The sequence below is a fragment of the Mercenaria mercenaria genome, chromosome 5 (assembly GCF_021730395.1).
Source record: "Mercenaria mercenaria strain notata chromosome 5, MADL_Memer_1, whole genome shotgun sequence".
Classification (NCBI taxonomy): Eukaryota; Metazoa; Mollusca; class Bivalvia; order Venerida; family Veneridae; genus Mercenaria; species Mercenaria mercenaria.
This window is the reverse complement of record NC_069365.1, coordinates 79433279-79448513: the sequence shown is the minus strand read 5'-3', so window position 1 is coordinate 79448513 and position 15235 is coordinate 79433279. Positions and strand designations below refer to the sequence as shown.

Below are 15235 nucleotides of genomic sequence, written 5' to 3'. Positions count from 1 at the left end.
TTTTGACTAACCATTTCAACTGCTAATTTTAAGGCAAAACTGTTTGTTCCTAAGTAAGTTTGCCATCTTTTACACGGAAAACATAGAGTTTAGGTGCACATGTTTAAATTATATCTTCCGACCAACAAACCTCCTCAATAGGTCATTGACCGCCTCAAGAACTCTATAGTAGAGTGTCCACTTTCAGTGCTGGAGGTAGGCGTTCAATTCCCGGCCGCGCCATACCAAAGACATGAAAAATGATACTAGCTTCCTTTCAGTATTCAGTATTTAAAACGTCTTTCCAGGAGGAGAAATCAAGTGTCTGTTAATGCGTTTCATCAGAGCTTCGTAGCTCTTGTTGTTTGTTGATCATATGCGACGTAAACTAAAGCTTAGTTTTACCTTTATCTTTAGCATGGTCAGTACTGTTAGGTTATCTAAATAAATACATGTATGCGTATAAAACTTGGAAGTATATTTTCAAAGAAATATGTTGATAATACTGAATTGCTAATTTTACTAGTGTATGTCATCACACCGACTGACAATTTGAAAGCCAATATTAAAACGCTTTTTTAAAATGGGTATACATTGTAAACATATCCTTCCAGATAATCTGAAAAACTGTACAATGTATGATAAGGCGATATTAACTTTCATACACATTGACGAACATCCCCCACAAGCAATATTTGCGTTAGTACTTGCCCAAAGGAACATCCCTATGGAAAGATATCTGTAAAAGACATTGTTTTATAGGTTAAAACATAGCAAAAGTTCCTTCTAGGGTACATCTATATAAAAAATATAATGATCATCTTGTAGAATTTTGATTGCAATGTCTGTTTTAAATATTGGTTATCAGTGTGCGGAACCCCATGATTGGACGCGAGGACAAGAACAAATTTTTACATAGTGGTTGGGGCACAAAAAGTAAAGTCCAGGATATGCAGGACACAAAGTATGAAGACATTGTAATGACTGCAATAGACATGTCTGTAAGACAAAATAGGTTTTGCTCTGATTTCAAGGTACTGTAGATAACAAGAGGGCCATGTGAAGTAGAGATCTATAATTAGAGATTAGAGATCAGTGGGTATTTCTGTGACTTTAAAAAAAAACAGCTGATTGATTTCGATTGTAACTTTTGGAACTGTTATGATGTTGTTCAATGGTCTTTGTTGCATTTGACAAAATTTTAGACCAATAGAGGGTCGTAGCTGGTACATACCACAAGTATCTGTGTCCTAACCTTGTGGTTTCAGACAAGAAGATTTTAAAAAGTTTCCAGTTAAAAATCTATTGTTAGCTCTTGTAACCTAGTTGTGCAATGGACCGGCACTATCTGTTTGAAAATTTCGCACTCCAAACGGATATTAGACCACTAAGTAATTGAGGCGATTGTCTAGATATTAGGTTACTGAAACCCTTGCCACTATATTACTGACATATATTCCTGTGTAACATCGACTTGTCGGAGTTAAGTTTATCCTAAGCCCCGCAAACCAGTGAGGCAGGCGGCCAGTGGCGGGACAACACCTAATTGACCGAGGGCTGCTCAGTTTATGGCGGGCGGTAGCTGTCTAATGAAGTTAGAAAATTTCTCGTACCATCGGATATGACCCGTTTTGTCTGGCTGTACGCAAATACAGCTGGCTGTGACTAAATACGGAGTTGGTGCACCTGTGATATATTACAGACTCCGGTATATACCGGATTAACTAAATTTGAAAGAAAACATCTTAAATGTATCTATTTTGTAACCATCGTGATACTAACCCTAACCTCTAGTCAGTATATTATGCATTTGATACACTAAATGCGCGCGGACATGCAAAAAAATGAGTAATTTTGCCGTGCGCTCCAATGGATAATAATTCCGCGCCTGCGCAGAACGGCTGCACCAACTCTGCAATGAGAAACATTCAATACAGCTTAGGCGTAGAACCGGTAACTGCCATTCCCAGTGTTGATTCTACGCTGAAAACGTAGTTGGAGTTTCCTCTCCAGGGCACAAAGCCTGGGCAAGTGGTGAGGAGAGGCTGGATTTCCCAAGCATCAGAATCCCCTTCTCGGTCTCAAAGGCAGAATCCAGATGAAAGGTGAAACCAGTACGTCTGGGATCATATTGACTGCAGGAGCTGCCGGAAATCTGCCAGGGTTTGACAAAAAGACGCCTGTTGGGTTCCACCACAGATTTACTGCCGGACTTTACTCCTCCAGGCATTAATTGTCCCCAGTCATCCACAAGGCAGTGGAGCTACTTTACACAAAACTGCGGATTAGTTCATTGGCATCAGGGCTTATCCACACTGCGGTGGGCCTGACATGCTGCATGTCTAGGGGCAGTCCCTCACAGTTTGGTATTGGGCCGCAAGCTGCCCAGTTTCCCGTGCGACGCCGCATGTAGGTACTATGTAGGTCCTTACTGCTCGAAAGGCTGTGTACTGGCTAGGGGAGACTTATGCACTCGGCCACCTTCTTCGCCCGGCAAGCCAGGCTAACCGGCGGTGGTAGCTGTAACCGGATGTGACAAACACAACTCACACTAAACTACCGCACTTCAAGTCAAGCAATCATAATGACGCACATACGTATTTTGAATAATATTATATTATCAGAAATGGCCGTGTTTAATGGAAATACAATTTTAAATAAAGAATAAAGAGTGATACGATTTGTAAAATTATTTTTATGAATAATCCGAAAACTAACCTTTATTTTGTGATCCCTAAAATATCAATTTTATAACAAACAAATAAGTAAATGTACATTTCTTTGGTGCACATGAAAAATGTGCTTGTTTGCATAAATAGATACTCCAATATATATTTTGTGTACCAAGGTTTAAAGTAAAAGCCAAAAACTAAATTTAAAACTCACACTTTAGACAGGCACACATGTACATTAAATTTATATAAACTTATATGACTGCGGCTTTTTATCTCTCGGCACGAGAATAATTATGTTGCTGAATGCAAATGGAAAAAAAAAGAGCACTGGCAGCTTATTGTAACTGTACGGCGCACATAACATCTCTTAATTTAACATCAGTATTTGAAATTGAAAACTGTATATATTAGACTTATTAGTTCATGCTCAAATTCATTCAAGAATTAAGAGTTTTTACAGCACAACTATTCTATTCCTACAGAGTTTGCTATTTAGTTTTCATAAAATGTCGTTACAAATTTCTTGGCGGGGACTCGTATTCAACTCCTTAATACAGAAGCGCCAGTTCCGTTCGTGACCACCTAGATTGTAACCATACACAAAATTATAAATTGCCTCTATTCTGTAATAAACAATATTGTCCTTGTAATGATAGTTGTGTCTTTCTATGTTAGAGCGTTTGTGATCACTTGACCATCTGCGCTGTATCTGGTATCTGCAGTGTGGGTTCGTATGTTGTACTTGCTCTATCACAAGTGTTGCTTGATTATGGTTATTGTCGTCTTCCTCGCGTTCATTCGTCTTACAGAAATAGTTAGCATGCATTACGATGATATTACAATTTCTATTATCCGGTGTAGCAACAAAAACACTGCATCCCGATAATAGTGAGGTTACAAACATTACACTTCTTTGCGAAGCATACGGCAGAAACGTATAAGAGATTGTGTTCCGCTCGTCAATGGGTAAAAGAACAGTATTTACTTGAGTCCTTACTAAAGACTGTAACGGCCAGATAGATTTTTGGATGAGTCTCAAAGTATTCCTGTCCCGGTACCTTTCTTCTACGAGAGTGCATTCCGTGGGTTCCCAACAATCAAGGACCCAAGTTCTGTCATCCATGTAGATCCGATGAACATATTGTCCAATATGCCTTCGACAACCTTGATGGCTTATATAATCACCAATGAAATCAAATGTATTTGTTCGTCTCAATATCTGTAGGAAATTGTTCACTGCGTTGCTGTTGTCACCGCTGATAAGGCGACTCGAACCTAGAAAAATGAAATATGAAAGTAAAGAACACCTACACAAAAAGATATTTGAGCCGTGCCATGAGAAAACCAACTTAGTGGCTTTGCGACCAGCATGGATTCAGACCAGCCTGTGCATCCGCGCAGTCTGGTCAGGATCCATGCTGTTCGCTTTCAAAGTCTATTGCAATTAGAGAAACTGTTAGCGAACAGCATGGATCCTGACCAGACTGCGCGGATGCGCAGGCTGGTCTGGATCCATGCTGGTCGCAAAGCCACTATGTTGGTTTTCCCATGGCACGGCTCATTTTAAAATAATCGCCTAGGTCTCAAACAAAAATATTTTCAGGATTTTATAAATAAAAGACCGTTTGCTACAGAAATATTGCTTAAAGCAACTAACCCACATAGAGCAGTTTGAAATCAAACTTTTCTTATATTCACCTTTATGTCGTATATTTGAGGTTATAACAGTGCATTTTCCATCGAATTTTGTTGTACCTGAGCATTAATGCATTTGAAAGACAGCATTAATACATATGTATAAATGTATACATATAAACTTAAAATAGATGACCGAATAATATACCCTATTCATTTCCAAAATATGAATTTGGGCCTAAATGAGTCTGAAAGACAATATAAATACTTTTTACATGATGGTCAGTAAGTGGTGTCATATTTCCTGGCATAGGATTTGGGTGTTGTTTATCATTTTCGCTAATGGCATTTCTTCATTGATAAAATACGTACGAATTTGTTTATCACACCCTTTCCATCCTCACAGCATGCACGTTTAATTACATGTATTTAAAAAGACCATTATAATTACCTTCAAATCCATTATTTACGAAAACTATATTTTAGCATAGTGCAAAACTTGAGAACAAAAATATGAAAAGGACGAATTTCACGGATAGGAGCCAATTAAGGTGTTTCTGCATGTTGGGATCAAAACTTTTCCTACAATGTTGTACTTGGTTAAACCTTGATTTGTTAAAACTTCAGAATATACTTAGAAAATTCTGTACATTGCTTGATTTTTCTCAGATTGATTTTAAACATGTGGACCTCAAACTCGTTTTCATAATGGGATTCTATGGGAAAATCGCAGTTCTAATGGCATTTTTGCGAATGGTACCTTTAATCAAAATTTTTACAATTATACATTAACATGTTTTCTATAATAAAGTGAAATAAATTTACAGGTCATTGCGTTTGTTATTAAGATATTTGTCCATTATTGAACAAACCTTCACATATCAAACTGACTGTTTAATAAGTGTGCTTGCACCTAGAAATTCATATTACAGTATATTTGGAATCCTATAACTGTATTGATGTTCAAAAATGTTAGCTTGTCTTTGTCCATACAATAAGAAAGAACATCCTCAGCAGTAAAATCAACCATCCGTAACATGAACCATGCAGCCAGCTATCGTAAACTACTGATGAGAACTGTACGTTTTATTAATCTAACAGTGTGCATGGCTGTCAATTGCATCTGGTAACATGAAGCAATTGTGTGATAAAATGATTGTAGCTCCCAATATTTTCGCCGCAGAACTCATGGACTTTCACGATACAAAGCTAATAATTTATAATTATACGACCACACAAAACACAACAAATCGGATTTAGAAGTTAAACATGTATAAGATTTGAAGTCGCAGTAAATTACAAGGTGTTCAATTAAAGTTTAATTACTATTAAACTTGCTGTCAATACAAATGTGCTTTCACAATGAAGTTAACCTAGAGCTAAGTTATGCAATATTTTATAACGTTAAGTTTTAGAATTCTATTTTAACTGTTCGATATAGCGACAAGTGCCGCCACCATTTTGTAGTTTTATTTCGGCTTATTCACAGCCAACCTTAATCTATTATCAAGTACTGAAGCAACATATATAGAGAATAATAGGTTAGTGCCGTAGATGAGAAAGTTTATCTGGCGAGGTGGAGGAGGTTATCGGGTGAGCCGAAGGCGAACCTGATAACGTCCGGAGCCGAGCCAGATAAACTTTCTCCATCTTAGGCACTAACCTATTATTCTATTTATCTTGTCATTACTTCATTTTCCGATATTTGGCAACTTATTTTACAAACATAAGTGTGCGACAACCGCTTTAATGACGTCATATTCGTAATGACGTCACTTATATAATGACGTGATTACCGGCAAAAAAATCGCAATAACTTCTTCGTTATTGAATAAAACCTCATTATTTGACCACTCATTTTCTTAGTTCGGACATTTCCAACACAATGATGATGGTTTCGTTGCAAAATTTCTTATGACAGCAATATCGATCATAAGGTCACATGATCAACTGACCGTATATCACTGGTCACATGATCAACTGACGGTATATCAAGAAAGATATACGGCACCCTGATATCGGGTCGAAAATACTGCAAGTGACAAGATAAATTAGCGATATCGTCAATAATGTTAAGACTTTGCTTACGAAAAACTATAGAGAATGTATCTAAAGTATCTCTCGGATTGAAAACCAAATGCATAATGTACATATACGACGTATTAATGGATAGATAAGCCATGAATGACAAAACAATCTATACTGGCATTCATCATGTTAAATTATTGTAAAGACATTCTATTAATAGACCCATGAGATATGATTTAAATGTTAATACATTGTTTTGGGTACATAACTTACCTCTATTGTCGTTACATATTGAGGCAGACGTCACAGGAAGTAGTCCAGTGAATGCTATGATAGTAAACCCTAGCAAAGAAATGTTCCAATAAAATAAAAATTAGTAGTATCCCCACACAACCTATTTTCGACCACAACCTATTTTCGACCGCCTAGGACTTTGTATGATAAAAATCTTTACAAGCCAAATTTATCAGTTGTGATTGTTTCACTGTTTACAGCAGAGACATAACATGTTAGGAACCTATTCTCCTTCAGTTCTGGTACTTGGAAAATTATATAAATTCCATTTATGTAGCAGTACTATGTTTTCATGAGGTTTTTCTTATTACTAAAAAACCTGCATCTTTCCTTGTCTACTGCCTATTCTTGCTAAAGCCAATATCAGTATTTATATATCTTTTGCACTAAATGTTTATTGCTTAACACATGCTTACTGTCAGAACTGTGGAGCATACTATTATTAAATTATTTTGACAATATAATCATGATGCCTGTCCTTGCAACAGTTTTCTTCATTTTCTAAGCAATTTGAAATATTCGGAGTGTCAAAAGCTTAGCAATTATATAATACATTGTCATCTGTGACAGCTATCAATGTAGCAGATGTGACACCCTGGTTCTCTGGAGTGATTGAGCACATGATATAGTTCTTTAGATAATGCACTAAATTTTGGCTGCCATTTACTTTACCCTACCCCCTGTAATTTAGGTGCCAATTTAGGCAAGTGTACCTACAGTATATTCATCTGCCATGTTGGTTTTGATGTTTGTTGCCAGACTTGAATTTTGGGTGTTCTATGTTTGCCATGTTGTAATGAAACTACAATAAAAGTTTAGTGCTGTTTCATTTTGCTGGAAGGAAAATACCACCTGTGGTCGAATTTAGGTTGTAAATTTTCAGCATGACTTCCTACTGATGGCTTTCAAAATCATCCTGCCAGGGATTCGATCGGTAAGAAACTTGAAACTTAAATGGTATGCTTTTATAGCACTAATGCTTACAGAAAATGTTAGACAATAAACCAAAGATTTGGACTTGCATTTGTACAAAACTGCACAGAAAACTTGTTAAGCGGTCGAAAACTGGTTGTGCCGGGATATTATAAATGTTAATATCAAAGAAAATTCTGTACAGTTATGATATTTATCTAGTTAGCCTCAGCATCAATAATAGAACTTTGTCATAAATATATTCAACATTAAAAATACCAAGGCAATTTTGTAAAATACAAAATCATTGATAAAAAATAACTTTCTTACTATGTTGACAAGGAGTTCAAGGTCAAAATATGTGCTGATGCATCACGGTCATCATGCATTTAAATATATGCTGTAAGTCGCTTAGCTCGTAGCAAATAATGTTTCGAAATTCAGCAAATACTATAGTATCACTTATTTGAAGCACTGAGAAACTATGCTTTCTTGATGCTGCAAAATTAGTTTGATAGTTACTCTTTACAGGAACATTCAGGGTATTTTCAAGAAAAAAGATAAAATTTTCATACGATCTTACTCAATTAATTAGGAAAACATTATTAAACAAAAGTTATAACAATTGCTATCTAACAATATGCGAAATTGCAAAAGTATTGCAAGAGCCTATGGACATTAAATCATCTTACTGTCGCACTGGTACAAAGTGGATTTTTTCTATTCTGTACTATTTACAGATTAGTCTAGGCGTATGTAATGTTACAGTAAGATTTTAACAAGGATAAATATCCAACGGAATGCCTCGTTCCAAAAACGCAGCCTTCGCAAATCGCAACACACAGCACGCAGACGTGCACACGATCAACACACACGCACGCAAGCACATATGCAGGCAGGCAGGCAGGCAGGCACGCACGCACACACGAACACACACAAAACAAACACACGAGGATGAAATATAGGAACACATTGGGGCACCGCCTTGGATCGGTCAGTGGCTTAACACCATTGGGGAGCTTCAACTGGTTTATGATATGCACCTAACCTCTGTCTTACCCCCACCATGTTCAAAAGTCACAGGACCGTGTAAATAAAGGTGATCCCCGCCAGGTGAATCCCAAACACATAATGGCAACAGAAGGCATAGCAAGTAAAACACAAAATGCTCTTGTATAGATATATAAAATGCACACCTTAAGATCCAAAAACGTATGTACTCAACGCCTTTGCAGAAGACAGAGCATTAAGAGAAACATCATTAAGGGCCCAACGAAACAGGTCATAAGACAGAAATCAAAACAGTTCAGTTCACGTGGGATTTAAAAACTGCTTCTTACAGAGTCCTGACGCATTCGAAGAGGGAAGAGTAGCGCCCAGTCATTTGCAAAACATAATAAGAAAATGTGACATATGAAATACCTGAAATGTAATATTTTTTCATCTTCTCGTTAGATTCACAAAGGTGGTAGAAACTGACCAGATTTATTTCCTGAAAAAGAAATGCAGTTTAGCACGATTAGGAGTGAAAACTAATATTTCGTTTTGTATCCTTGGCATTAACTAAATTTTAACACGTCATTTTTCCGTGGACTTTTCAAAATAAATGTAAGTGTATTTTTAACATATTTTAATCGACCAATCATTCTTCACAGGATGGTTTCACATTTGTATTTATTTGCCTGATTAAAACTCTTTTCAATTAGGGTAAAATAACCATGGCTACGAAAACATCGCAAGAGTTTTGGCATAATTATGTCGCCGACTTCGAATTACTTGCCCCTCACCATTCTGGGTTCCAGCCTCACTTGACTTCGAATTACTTGCCCCTCACTATTCTGGGTTCCAGCCTCACTTGACTTCGAATTACTTGCCCCTCACTATTCTGGGTTCCAGCCTCACTTGACTTCGAATTACTTGCCCCTCACCATTCTGGGTTCCAGCCTCACTTGACTTCGAATTACTTGCCCTCACTATTCTGGGTTCCAGCCTCACTTGACTTCGAATTACTTGCCCCTCACTATTCTGGGTTCCAGCCTCACTTGACTTCGAATTACTTGCCCCTCACTATTCTGGGTTCCAGCCTCACTTGACTTCGAATTACTTGCCCCTCACTATTCTGGGTTCCAGCCTCACTTGACTTCGAATTACTTGCCCCTCACTATTCTGGGTTCCATCCTCACTTGACTTCGAATTACTTGCCCCTCACCATTCTGGGTTCCATCCTCACTTGACTTCGAATTACTTGCCCCTCACCATTCTGGGTTCCATCCTCACTTGACTTCGAATTACTTGCCCCTCACTATTCTGGGTTCCAGCCTCACTTGACTTCGAATTACTTGCCCCTCACCATTCTGGGTTCCAGCCTCACTTGACTTCGAATTACTTGCCCTCACTATTCTGGGTTCCAGCCTCACTTGACTTCGAATTACTTGCCCCTCACTATTCTGGGTTCCAGCCTCACTTGACTTCGAATTACTTGCCCCTCACTATTCTGGGTTCCAGCCTCACTTGACTTCGAATTACTTGCCCCTCACTATTCTGGGTTCCAGCCTCACTTGACTTCGAATTACTTGCCCCTCACTATTCTGGGTTCCAGCCTCACTTGACTTCGAATTACTTGCCCCTCACTATTCTGAGTTCCAGCCTCACTTGACTTCGAATTACTTGCCCCTCACTATTCTGGGTTCCAGCCTCACTTGGGATGTTTAATTTTTCATGTGAGGAAGCTATCCAGCTGGCTTACCGACTTTATCAAAGCATTTGTTTTATTCCACGATACTCCTAAAAATGTACTATGTTTACCTTTTACCTGAATATTTCATAATTAGATATCGATTTAAATCTTTGACATGGTGAAATATAAAAACCGTAAAACTGTACGCCAATAGTCCCTGAGGGGTTGTCTATGTGCACGAGATGTCGTCCAGAGAATAAGCTTTTTTTTGTTACTATGTGTTTACATAACGTAACAAATATTTAATGATATTTTACCCGTAAACTGAAAATCTATGACGAAAAAGAACATTTTGAAAAAAATACTGGATGGGGGAGGTTGGCGAAGGACGTATTGTCACAAAGTGAAACATATGCCGCGCCTCAGTCCTATGTAGTTACAAAGTTTTAGTAATTGTTTGCATTACATTAAAAGCATATTCTTTTGACTATTGAGTATTAGTATATTATTTTCCATTATTAAAATGCTTTTATTTTGATGTACATTTTGTCACATTTGGCACAGGAATAGGAAAGTTAGGAGTTTCTTACACCCGATTTACATTGTAAACCTTGGTATGGGCCTGATTTTGTCAAATTTATTTCCACGGGTTTTGTAAGTTAAATGATTAATGTCACTCACCCTTGGAATGTGTTTATATTTTTCTTCTCCGGCTGATTTTATCTTATATGTATACCTATCTTTTTGACAAAGTGCGCAAACTAGGACACAAGATGACGTAGTTAGTTTCTTTATTAAAGGATTGTTTTATATCAGCTAATAATATATGACTTTTACGTATTATATTAGAATTTTTGTGACAAAAAATTGTTCTTTTGTGAAAGGTTCTTGACTTAGAGATATATATCCTTGTAATTTTATGCATTTACAAACAAAATGTAAGTTTTATGTTATCCGATCGTTTGCTTGATTTATCTCTGCTATTTTCATAAATTGTTCGTTTCGACAAGAGGAATCAAATTGTTTGCTGTGTAACATTTGTAAAATCTTTCTAAAATATTTTGTAATAATGGAAGGTCGTATAAACTGTAAGTAAAGTTTATGTTCACGCCTTCTTAGTATTGTGTTTTATCGATGTAATGTTTAATACTGCATGTATAAGCATACTTAATATCTAATATTTGCTTGACAATCGGACTTTAGTTAATTAATTTGTATGCATATATTCACATAATTTTTCTCGTTTTATTTTATTAAGTGTTGTTAAACTATTTTCTGTTAATGAAAGAACTTTCAGTGAGGTAATAGTGACGTATCAAGTATAGAACATGTCATTTTATTGTGAACCACGTGACATTTTGAGTACTTGCATAGTGTATGTTGTACGAAAGAGGTAAGGTGTAATCCAAGATAATGTTACATGCCTTGATGTTTTATATGTAATGGTATTTACCATGTGTTACCTATTTTAGTTTTTCCTAGGATAAAAAACCTTTGTGCCCAGAAGTCATATTCCTGGGAAGAATCTGTTTTATTTTACTCCCGAAATCCTATACCTGGCAAGTTGCAACCTTTTCGTCCGGAGGTCATTTTCCGAATATACACATACCCGGCGATAGATCGTGCGACCCTTCAAAGTTGTGTGACCAAATCCTCAGAGAGAAATTTGGGTGATATTGAACCAGTTCAAACAAACAGATACTTTTGACTTTGGCTTTTGTGGAAGTAACATTTGGTTTAAACAATATTTTATTCATATATATTTACAACATGAAATGCTACATAATTACAGCATGAAGGATCGAGTAGAAAACTAAGCTTATTTTAACATTAGAAGTAACATTTAAGGGTTATAAAATATAAGTGTTATAACTTTTGAGTACCTTACAAGTGTTAGCTTATCTATTTAGTATACGACACTTCTGACACTTTTATGACCAGTTATGGGAAAAATCAACAAACATAAAATGTAGTAAAATGGTCATGAATTGACCTTGTTTATTTTTACATATGAAAAGTAGAAAAAACAACAACATATGTTTATTGTTTGAAAAAAAAACAGGTTTCTGATTTTTTTACATAGCAAAAAAACAAAAAACAAAAAAAAAAAAACATTATAAAAGTAATAAAGTAAATAAAATGTGGAAGTTTATTTAGAAATGGCAAAATATATAACGTATGTTTATTATTGCAAGAAACAGCTTTCTGAATTTTTATACAAAAAAAAAATGAATTTATGAAAGAAAATAAAGCAGATCAAATTTTGAGGTTTCTTTTAAAATAGCATTGGCCTTATGGAAATCTTGGATACCTCCTGCATTTGAACAAGTTTGGAGTTGGGCTAGGTGGTAGGTAAAATCAGAACATTCCTTTATTTTTGCAACCATGCGAAAGATAACTGGATTAAACTGGTTCTCGGATTGTATAATTCCGTAAGGCCGTTCCTCCCACTGCCCGTCATAAATTTAACTAGTGCTACGTGAGCATAGCTTGTACTAATTATCAGTTATGAGAGAAATCCACCAACATAATATGTGGTTAAATGGTCATGAAATGACCTTGTTTATGTTTACATCAGAAAAGTATAAAGACATAAGATATGTTTATTGTATGAAAGAATTAGGTTTCTGATTTTTTACAAAGCAAAATAAATCTATAAATTTAAAGTAAATAAAGTAAATAAAATGTGGAGGTTTCTTTAGAAATGGCTAAAAAGATAGGACTTGAAAGGGAACTATCTCCCCACTATAGTAATGTAATTTCATAGCTTATTGTTACTTTCTTTTCAATTATTATTAGTACTATATTCATCTTTTGTTTTCTAATGCGAAAAAAGTGTATGTACATCTTTGTCTGTACGCACAACTGCAAATAATGCGCCTCTTGCAACTAATACATTAACCTAACGTTCTCCGTGACGATTGTGTCTGAAATTGTTCGTCCTTCACCTCTGAAAATTCCTGTGGGGAAGTTGACAGTTACTTAGGGAAAACAGGTTTGTACTGGAACAGAATCCAGGAACACCGGTTAGGTTAACTGCCCGCCGTTATATGACTAAAATACTGTTGAAAAACGCCGTTAAACCCAAAACAAAGAAAACAAAACAAACAGCACGGTAGGTAGGTTTCCAACGTGACGGTATCAAAAATGCTATTTGGTATAACGTTATGTAAAAAGGGCATACATATTGCTACTGTCATATTTGTTTTAAATACATGCTTTGCAAGGCTTTCAGGCAGGATATTCACTTTTCAGTGTTTTTATCTAACAATTTTTTTTCCTAGTTCATAAAAGCCAATAGGGACTTGCGAACCCTTAAATTATGCACAAATCAAGGAAATACTAACGATTTGAATAAACCGCACGAACTTTTTTTTCAAGAAAATGCATTCCAAATGACTTGCAATTTATTATCATGTAATGCTGCCTATTGTCTTTTTTACATTCTGAATTGATTAGTGCAATAGATTCAGACGCAGAGAAATTACACTGCAATATATGTCATTGAAGGTCATCAGGAAATTAAAACCTGTTAAAATCTTGATTCGCAGACAAATATGCTTCCAATGCAACATGAATTATGTGAATAGATAATCCAGAAAATAGAGAAAATGTTGCCCCTACCTTTCCTTCAGCGTCTAAACTAAATACTCCCCATATATTCCAAATATTTATGAGCTTTTAAATGTACAAACCAGGCTTGTCTCTTTATCATTTATTCGTTTATTTTTACATAGTCTACTTGAACGTTTAAAATCAATATTGTTTGAGTCTAATATCTTACAAGTGGTCTTCTTTATTCTTATCTTGTAGTTTATGAAATATTAGATGTATAAAATAAATAATTATTTGTTTATAGCTTCGAAATGGTAAACAAAGTGTATTTTATCAACAGTGTAAGAGTTATTAGCTACATAAAATCAATATTTATTTGTGTCGCATTAATTTATGCACACATTCAACTTTAAATTGGTTACAAGCACGAATCAAAGAAATCGTATGAACGGTTACATTACTGTATTTATGAGAACATGCTTTTAAAAGACTTCCTACTGCAAATGCTTAGAATGCATGACTGATATTTTTAAATTACGAACTGTTAAAACACAGAGAAAGTGATTGAGAAATATATCATTGAACCATAGAATTGAAATCTAACGGATAGATTTTTGCTCCGTAGACAAATATGTTAGAAGAATACAGCCAAACATGTGCTAAGCAGGCAACAAAGAGGGTGACAGGATCTCCCTGCTTAAGGCAGGTGGCTGCTTTAGAAATGTTGAAGTCAAAATAAAAAGTAAGTTTGGGAAGTTAGCTGACTGAGAATTAATAGTATAGAAAGTTTAAAAAAACATCGTCTCTACCTTCGCCTTCCTGTCTCTTTGTTGTATTCACATACACACTTGCGTTTACGTCTGTATAAATTCAGCGCCCGAACTAAGTGGTTCTAATGCGTGTCCATGTACTTAGCAATAGTACGTATAGGCATATGTCCTTTTAACAAACCAATCCTGTCGCTTTACATTTTGGGTTTTAACGTTAAATTCAGTGTGCATACAATAATAATGATAATAATAATAATAATAGATTCTTTATTTAAAGAGGGTAAGACTCATTAAGTTTCATACATAATATACACAATTTATTTTCAATGAGGCCCTCTAACAAACACAGAATCATTTACTCATACAAGTGAAAATGTCACAGTCATTCCATAGAGCAGACTTGTAAAGAATATAAACACATGTTAACAGTCACAACTCTACACTGTATTAATTAAAAGAAAGTTTCTAAGTAAATATTTAAATGAATTTACTGTGCTAGCATTTCTAATTGAGTAAGGTATATCTTTCCAAATTTCACAGCCATAAAAGAAAACGAACGTTTAAGAAAATTTTTTTAGGTCGAAGGTGCTGTAGATCAAATTTCGTATTAGAACGAAGGCTATAGTATGCATTGTCACACATTTCAATAGTGTCACAAATATAAGATGGTGCAAGCTTATTTAATGCTTTATAAACAAAAACACCAATAT

At 35.7% G+C, this 15235-nt stretch overlaps 1 protein-coding gene across 2 annotated transcripts; it reads right to left on the bottom strand.

Moving 5' to 3' along the window:
• Positions 1 to 2451: 2451 nt before the first annotated feature.
• On the bottom strand, positions 2452 to 14640 carry LOC123557727 (uncharacterized). Of its 2 annotated transcripts, none has more exons than XM_053544098.1 (4): positions 14565 to 14640; positions 8946 to 9015; positions 6591 to 6659; positions 2452 to 3929 (listed from the first exon to the last, which is right to left on the bottom strand). In XM_053544098.1, exons 2-4 carry the CDS (start codon positions 8965 to 8967, stop codon positions 3154 to 3156), a joined length of 867 nt encoding a protein of 288 aa, XP_053400073.1. In that variant the 5' UTR covers positions 8968 to 9015; positions 14565 to 14640; the 3' UTR covers positions 2452 to 3153. The 2 variants fall into 2 exon arrangements, with proteins under 2 accessions (XP_053400073.1, XP_053400072.1); XM_053544097.1 differs by lacking the exon at positions 14565 to 14640 and adding an exon at positions 13825 to 13954.
• Between the last annotated feature and the right edge of the window lie 595 nt (positions 14641 to 15235).